Genomic DNA, 8,249 nt, shown 5'->3' on the forward strand with positions numbered 1-8,249 from the left:
TTAAAATGGTGTGTTTATGCGAGGGCTAATGCTCATTCCAGACCTTTTTGCTGATCGCTAGACTAATGTCGGCAAGCAAGTATAGACCAACATCGATGGACTATTTGGTAGTTACCCCACGTAGCTGGGCTACATATGGCCTGGGAGTTTCATACGAGAAGCGGCTCTCTGTAGATATAGCTTAATATAAGTGACAAAGACATCCATCAATATCCTACTGACAGCATTGCATGTTGAGATATACTTGTTGCAAGCCTCAGAAACAACAGGCCAGCATTCCAACCCCCATCCCTTGGTAATATTTGACAAGATCTCGTGGTCACATCTCTATATACATACAGTCTCAGTGTAGAATCACTTCCAATCCTAACTGTTTTCGGCAGTTTTCCAAGCTATCCTGTTGCATATGTGTGTATAAATGAAATTCGTCTATTATCGATGTTCCCAACTTGCGTTGGAACCCATCCAAAACCTCATCAGCTTCCATAACTAGCTGTTCTGATTGGGATGTGCTCCCTAAATTGGAATTGAAGATACCTCCGGCTGACAAGGGGAGATAGTCCTCGTATATAATGGAATCATACTCAATGATGTTGGTCTCTAGTAGCTGGGCCAAGGTCATACTTCTCCCTTCTAACTCGTCTTTCGAGTCTAGAGATCGTTGGTCGTGCGATGTCAATCGGTGGCAAAAATATGCCAGCTGCTGTGACCGTAACTCAGCTATATCATCTGGGAAGTCCTAAAAATATTTCGCCAGCAAAGTCTCATATTCAGAAGCTATGGGGCTTTCTCCCATGGCTTCATTATTGCCCCGTGACAAGCTTTTATCGTAAAGCTGGCGACCTTTTCGTGTCAAGGCATATCCGCGCTGTTCGACCTCGCCAAACCGGGCTGTATGCGACCCTTTTCACATAAGCGTCATGGGCATCGCGGAAATAAACCGTTTCCTCCAACGCTTTGAAGCTAGTCTGACGTAGCAGAATAGGAAATTGCCGTCGTGTAGGACCTTCAATTCGCTCTTTGGCCGGCATCCCATTATCTTGCATCATCTTCTGCACTAGATCAATATCTATCGTCTGCGGCGCGAGAAGATTGATATGACAACTAGGGAACGAAACAACATCAGCAATTAACGGGTGCTCTGCCTTCAGGATCTGATATTCCTCCACTGTAACAGTTGCCTTGGAATGCCACCGGAAAGTCTCCAGCCCTTCCACGATAAACTCTTTACACTCGGCCGAGCTCAGTCCATCCTGCTTCTCAGCCAGTTCAATGAGAGCGATCAGCCGATTCGTGAAGATATTTCTCTGTCGTAGAGCTCTTTGCGCTAGGTCCCGGGCCTTCTCCGTTAACAATTCCATACGTAATACTGTCGTGAACACGCGGAACGGATTCTTGGATAACGCCTCCTTCGTCCCGGGCCGAAATGTAGTAGCATGCATTGGGAACCCGACAGCTCTCAAGTCGTAATACCCCACTGGGAACATGCCCATAATTGCAAACATACGGCGGATTGTAGAGAGCTCGTATGCGGTTCCCAGTCGGATGGCCCCGTGCCTTTCAACTCGGTTTCGTGACGGCAAGATATCATTCGGATCAATGGTTGGTGAACCTTGTTTTTGACTGGCATTGATGGCTTCGGCGTCTGCTTTCCAGACGAAATCGACTAGGTCCCTGTAGAGGGGGACCTCGCTCTTGTACATTTCTGAGAGTACATGGCAGAATTGAGTCCTGAGGGCGTCTTGGTCCTATTCCATGCTAGAAGTTGGATATGATAACGTAGCTAGAGTTCATATAGACGAATGAAGCAGGGAAATATATCGGAGTTGAGGAAAGACAATGTAAACGAATAGCTATGTATTACTAGATATAGAGGCCTTATAAATACCCATAGTACCCCACACTACTGATAACCTAGAGAAAAGTAATTCGATATCATGTCAACGGCGTCCATCAGCAATCGTTATGCTTTTTTCCCGCCTTTATCCGTCGGAATTCGGATATCTTCCGGCGACTATTGTCAACGCTTACCTCGGAGTTTTGACAAACTGTTAGGTAATATGCAAGATCCAAACTACACTGTCTTACCAAGTTCATTCCAAAATTCGAACTGAGAAGAGGGGGAAATGTGGGAAACGAGAATGTGTCGGGATAACTTGCCTGATCTTGATAAATAAGTAGAGATTAGATATCTTATCAGGTATGGGAATAGCTTCCATATAAAGATATGTGTATCTATATCCGGCTTTTCCCCTTTGATCTCTAATAGTATTAACTATCATGGCAAGAATGTAACGAACGACTAGGATTTGCTGCATTCTTTCCACTGGGTTTCTTTACGATGTCTGCAATATATGCCGACTTCCAAAGATTCTGTCCATTTGGCACGAGTCCTCTTGCTAAGGCCAGCAAAGTTAGAGATTCCACTACTTTGGGAGCCTCCGTTCGGGACCCATAAATCGAACACCAGGCAGCCGAGTGTGAAGAGGTATGATGGCGATTGGGTCGGCTAGGTGTAGTTGATTGAATCTGATAGGAATATGGAGCCCAATCAAGAACCCCAAGCGTTTATCACTGAACGAAAATCTCGTGCAGCCATTATGAACAGAAGTGAAGCTGTTACAGCAAAATTGTGCACTTCACGTCAACAATACCATGTGCTTCCTGTGCCTGCGCAAGGCGGACATATTGCATCCTATCTTTGCCAGCCATAGGTAATTGCACTGATTGTTGTCTTCATAGTGTGACTAAGCGCAGTCATGCTCTTATTGCGCCTGTACAATGTCCTTGTTGACTAAGAGCCTAGGATAAATAATCCGCTAACACGAATTATAGAACTTTCACTTGACTATGTTTATAGAGCCTCTGAACATAATGAAAGTTCAACAATAGAAATGACACATTCCAGCCAGAGTTTCCTTTTCCCGTACCAGTCTGACCTTTATGGTCATACGGTTGATGATGACTGGGTATTTAGAAATCATATTTGGCCGTCTCCATGGCCGAATATGAATGACTTAAACCTAGTGAGCTCGCCGTACAGTTCTTCTCTAGATCCTCCCGCTGGTGAAGCACTTCATGTTATTCTTGCGAATGTCAAGCTCTATGTTGCCTCCCCAGAGGATTTAGATACAAGCAGGGGAATGATATCTTAGCCAGGAAGAAGGAGACCATGAAATCTTGAAGGCAAATTTATACTAAGAGTAGAACAACCATAGTAGCCACTCCCGAGGTGTACGTGCACCAGGAGATGGTTTGAGCGGAGTCAATATACACACTAGTGGTGCAGAATTTTACGGCAACTCTACGAATATCGCATTCCTTGGAAATTGACATGCGCGAGCTCGCAACCAGGTTGAAAGCAAAGCTTCGAACGTACCCGAAAATATGTCAAACGAAGGTCTTCACTTGACTATTCTTTGTTTGTGAAAAGCTCATTACAACGAGTACTCCCATCGAAAATGGATAAAGAGTCTGATAGTACAAACTCTGCAACGAAGAAGGCCCCGCTATCTATAATTAAGCTCCTTTACAACCCTGGTTATCCTAGTACTTCTCCACCTCGAGTCAACGAGAGGCCTGAGATTGACGGGAACAGACAGTCTCTACAACCTAAGGACTAAGAAAACCCCCCTTAAACCTGAGATAGATCATGGCGATGCAGTCACCCCAGCCATTGATGAGCTCTCTGATGAAGCAGCTTGATCCTTACCAGATCTCCCTGGCTCCATTGAAGGTATAGGACCTAACTAACACCACTTTCAGAATTAAGGCCTAGTTTTATATCGATCGATAGGCGGACTACGTCAATAACCATGACCGCGAGGTGGAGGACGACGACGTGGCTACGATTCCAGTCATGGTAGACTTAACTCAGATCATGTTCAAAGCATCTCATCTACTCTACCATTCGTTGAAAAACCCTATGGATGAAACGTCGCAGTTTGCCATGCCCCTGGACAACGAATTAGAGCAGTGGGAAACTAACTACTCCCTCTTCCTGAACGTTGACGCCGCAACCGTCAACGACCCAGAATGGGCCTTCAAACGGAAACTCGTCTTACGTCTGAGTGAGTTCCTACATATAACAATCATATAGAAACAACACACCGACTCACGATCTACTTCAGGATTCTACAACGCCAGAACTCTCCTCCACCGCCCCTTCCTCGCAGCATCAACATACAACCAACACCCCAGTCTCCTCTAACATTGACCAATCTGCCTAATAGCAACAAGAACCAGCACCCAATTGCAATACGAACCCTTCCTCCACTGAATCTTCATCCGCATCTGGTAAGGACACTCCCATTAACCTCCCCCCCTCCTCCGCCAACTTAAACCCTAACGAAGTTAAACTACGGTGGTACAACACAACCTACGCTCTCTACGGAGCCATCTATGACTCCTCTACCTAATCCTCTCTAGATTCCTAAATATAAGCTATATCCGAAGAAGATGTCCTCAAGGACGTCGAAAAAGGCCTCATCTTCGACTCAATCACCAACGTGATGCATCGTCGCCCGCCGCTGCTCTGAAATGATCCTCGAGGTCAGGTCCTCGGTGTAGCCCGCGCCTGCATCGCAAAGCGTCGAGAATTATCAGCTATCCTCGCTTTACCACCACCGTCCGGGAGACAAATCCGGACCAGACGAGCCATGACCGGACGGATGTAGCTAGCCCCGTTGGGGCCGCAAGGCGCGGATGGGGATTTCTTCTTCTCGCTTTTTAATCAAGATCCGCAGACGTATACGCGCGCAGGGATGCTGGCGAACTTGGCTGATCTGGTCATATTGGAGGATTTTGCGTTCGGGAATGGGGGGGTGTGATTTTTCGTACTTTTTGGGGTCGTGAGGCCATGATTGCGTTAGGGGCCGGTGAAGTGGTGGCATTGGGATGTGAGTCTTCTGTATTTTTGCTCTTCTCTTTTTCTTTCTCTGAGTGTATGGTGTGATCGCTTGGCAATAAGAGGTTGGTCGTCACACAATATTCTTGGGATTTCATTAGAGGAACCTGAGGTAAGGGAGGCCTTCCGTGTCGTTAAACTAGGAGCTAATGGCGTGCTCTCGCGAAACTGCTTACATGGATTATCCAATATAGTTCGTAAGACCTGCCCCTGGCCCCAAAGGCAAAAAGGAGATGGTAGTTTACCGTTTACTATTCTTGTTTCTACCAATCCTGTTGGGCTCATGCTATTAATATGCTCATAATTCATGCTATCTATCCGATCGCCATCCAGTCTATATCCATAATCATAACCTGATCCCATATGTACAAGCCTTGCCGAAATAGCTATTCACCTATCCATGGAAATGTGATCATAATCAAACAGTGATCGTCAAAGGAAAAAAAAAGAAAAAAAACCAAGAGGTATCAATTGATAACCGTCATCGCAGTACGCCCAACATCTAATAACAGAACAGAGGAGGTCATCAATGCATCAACGGGAGATATTCGTGGGGTAGGTGGTGTTGAAGTCAGGTAATTATGTGGGAAGGGGAAGTGAAGTAAAAAAGGGGACTATAAAGGGGGAATCGCAGCATCGTGCAGACTGTCCTCGCTAATCGATGTCGCTGGAGATGCCAGACCGGATATAACAGACGAAGTGCCCCCGCGCCCGCTGTCATTTCCTTCGAGCCCTAAGATCGTGTTTTCCAACTGTGTGGCCGTGCCCGGACGGGGACGGTTCACGGTCGGTTTGGCCGCGCTAGTCATCAGCTCGTCGATGCCTGGTTTATCGGGGACATGCTGATCGACAGCGTTGGCAGTGTCCAGGCTGTCCAGAGCGAACTCCATGAACTCGGCGTTCTTCTTGCTGACGCTCAGCGTCCAGCGGTATTCGCAAAGCCTGAGACGATAGAACTCGGCTTCCTCTTTGGTTGGGGCTGAGATGCGCAGGAGCACTCCGAAGGACCCAATCAGCGCGAAGTTTGTCCGCGATGCGGCCGGCCAGAACGACCTCAGGTGCGGCGGACGAAGCCGATTGACGAAATCCATGGCTGAGATCAATCGGGTTTTGGCAGCCGAGCGGCAGATATGCGATAGGTAGGCGTCCGCAGTGTTCGGCGTGAGTGATCGTACAATACAACGGTGCAGAGTAATTTCTGTGGCGAAGTAGGATAGATGCAAGGCACCGTTGCGAGCATTGTCCTCGTTGATGATTTCGAAGAGATCTCCACCCGACTCCATTTTGAGCTCTGCGGGTAAGCGACTGAACCACTCCTTCAACCTGATCTGGGTTGGTTTGGCGCGTTCTAGGATCATTCGTGTCCGGTTGCCGCCGGCAGCTTTGAACTCTTCGATCGCCCGCAGGGTGTAGAATCGATCCAAGATGTCGGAGAGGATTGTCGTCAATGCGACCATATGACAGAAATAGAGGGGGCCGTGGCCTACCGGATCATCGTCCTGGGAGTCACTCGATGGGAATGCCTCGGCGAAATCTTGCTCTACCAAATCCTGAACGGTCCAGTTTGAGGATACGATATGGGACGGACGGCCGTGCACCAGCGCCGACCATTTGTCCTGCATATACAATGCCCACGCAAGACGTTTCCGGAGACCCTTCTCCCACGTCTCCATCCTCCACTCGGAACAATTCTGATGGAGCCCTAGCTCGAAGCCTGCGGTAACCAATTGCGCATTCAATGCGTGGGTGGCAATAGTGGATTTCTCCATCAGGAGCACACCTGCTTGGATGGTTGAGATGGATGCATAGGGCAGAGATTCGTTGAGTAGCTTCAGGGCCGTGCTCTCGAGCCGGGAAGCATCGGGTCGTCGTACAGACTGGGAAGCCGGTCCCATATTCACAAATTTCAAGGCTAGCACGTAGACAGCGGACAGTAAGAGAGGAGACAGGCCCTGTCGAGCCCGGTAAGACTGACGAAATGAATCCTCCATGAGAATGGGGAACGTTGGGTGAATGTGTTCGAAAAATTTATCGATCAAAGTGGAGCCATAGGGGGCAACTAGGCTCTCAATAGCATCTAGTGAGGGAGATTGCGGGGAGTCCGCATGGGACAGGGTGTTAACCATCCGCATAAAGGTGCCGTCGTCACTAAACTTTCGTACGCGAGACGATGCAATAGAGCCTTCGTGGTTCTGGTCCAAGGGGAGAAATTCGAGGAGGGCGGGTTCCAGGTCGGTCGTCAGGCCGATATGCTGGGTTCGCTGATGCCAATACCCTGGTGTGATCCGGGCGTGAGCATTCAATGGCGAACGGGAAAGGTTAGTTTTGGAAGCTGGAGGGTTGGTCAAAGGTCTGCCAGCGGGGAAAAGATTAGTGTCTCCAGGTTTATCTATATGACGTCCGAAATCGGCCTTAGAGATGCCCACTTAAGGCTGGGGCAATCCATACCTCTTGGGCGATTCTACATCATCCAGGACAATATCATCCAACTTCCGCTTTTTGGACTGTACATCCGCGGTGCCAGGGCGACTTGTCACTGATAGGGTAAAGGTGCAATCTTGACGATGAAAATCACATGAATAACATTTATTAACCATTTCGTTCATGGCACACCGACTCTTTCTGCGCAGACAGGCGTCACAACTGTGTCCATCCCGTCCTGGTACAGGCACCCGCGGTAAGGCAGTAACGGATGTGGAAGGTGAATGGGGAGTGGAGGTTGAAGTGGCTTGCTGGGGGGCTTGGTTTTGTACACGGGAGCGCAACAACTGGTCAGACGGTTGGAAAGAAGCAGCAGAAGCCGCTGGTGCAGCCGTCGAGGACGACTGCAAAGTGATAACGGCAGCCATTCAGCAAGGGGGGTGCCAACAGGGGACCGAAAGGAGATAGATAATGGAAGGATCAAATTGAGAGATAGGAGATAATCTGTCACGAATAATAGTCGTGATAGGGTTCCCAAACGGAAATCGGTCACGTAAAGGAACCGGGTTACCGCCAAGGAGCTCCGCAATACTTGAAACACAGACCAGGATCCCCGAGATACTGGGTATCTGGGGTCTGGAGGACGTAGGAATCTAGGTGTCTAGGTCACGTCCGTGAGGGCCGGCTGACGATCAACCAACCACAAGCCCACCAATGGTCGGAGACTAAATTGAATTTGGACAGGGGGGGTAAGTGGACGTGCGAACCGTAGCGGAGAAGCTTATCAGAGAGAGAGAAGAAAAAGAAGGGGCTTTCAGTTGTCGTGGTTTGCAATGGGCAGTGGTGATACGTCGGGAAGTACAGACGGAGCGGAACCGGAGCACACCTGCAGTCCTTCCAAGATAATCTTTGGGGGGATTTG

The 8,249-nt window shown here is 48.5% G+C and overlaps 3 protein-coding genes across 3 annotated transcripts; 1 reads left to right on the forward strand and 2 right to left on the reverse strand.

The window, feature by feature from the left end:
- Window positions 1-343: 343 nt before the first annotated feature.
- On the reverse strand, window positions 344-1,703 carry BDW43DRAFT_303355 (uncharacterized protein; the record flags this gene model as incomplete). Its single annotated transcript, XM_032045401.1, has 2 exons — window positions 344-739; window positions 912-1,703. 2 exons carry the CDS (start codon window positions 1,701-1,703, stop codon window positions 344-346), a joined length of 1,188 nt encoding a protein of 395 aa, XP_031896079.1.
- Window positions 1,704-3,652: 1,949 nt separating this feature from the next.
- Window positions 3,653-4,210, forward strand: BDW43DRAFT_315228 (fungal specific transcription factor domain-containing protein; the record flags this gene model as incomplete). The annotated part of the gene is made up of 3 exons (XM_032048010.1): window positions 3,653-3,736; window positions 3,797-4,070; window positions 4,131-4,210. 3 exons carry the CDS (start codon window positions 3,653-3,655, stop codon window positions 4,208-4,210), a joined length of 438 nt encoding a protein of 145 aa, XP_031896080.1.
- Window positions 4,211-5,394: 1,184 nt separating this feature from the next.
- BDW43DRAFT_195701 (putative C6 transcription factor (OTam)) lies at window positions 5,395-7,903 on the reverse strand. Its single transcript, XM_032039063.1, has 2 exons — window positions 7,355-7,903; window positions 5,395-7,258 (listed from the first exon to the last, which is right to left on the reverse strand). Exons 1-2 carry the CDS (start codon window positions 7,753-7,755, stop codon window positions 5,521-5,523), a joined length of 2,139 nt encoding a protein of 712 aa, XP_031896081.1. The 5' UTR covers window positions 7,756-7,903; the 3' UTR covers window positions 5,395-5,520.
- Window positions 7,904-8,249: the final 346 nt, after the last annotated feature.

Source organism: Aspergillus alliaceus, assembly GCF_009176365.1.
Source record: "Aspergillus alliaceus strain CBS 536.65 unplaced genomic scaffold BDW43scaffold_55, whole genome shotgun sequence".
Classification (NCBI taxonomy): Eukaryota; Fungi; Ascomycota; class Eurotiomycetes; order Eurotiales; family Aspergillaceae; genus Aspergillus; species Aspergillus alliaceus.

What these genes read in the sequence shown, in the direction of transcription:
- BDW43DRAFT_195701 (XM_032039063.1), bottom strand. Translation starts at nt 7,755, where the DNA reads ATGGCTGCCGTTATCACTTTGCAGTCGTCCTCGACGGCTGCACCAGCG. An exon ending in GATGTAGAATCGCCCAAGAG is followed by an intron (nt 7,259 to 7,354) that starts GTATGGATTGCC and finishes CCCCGCTGGCAG; the next exon opens with ACCTTTGACCAACCCTCCAG.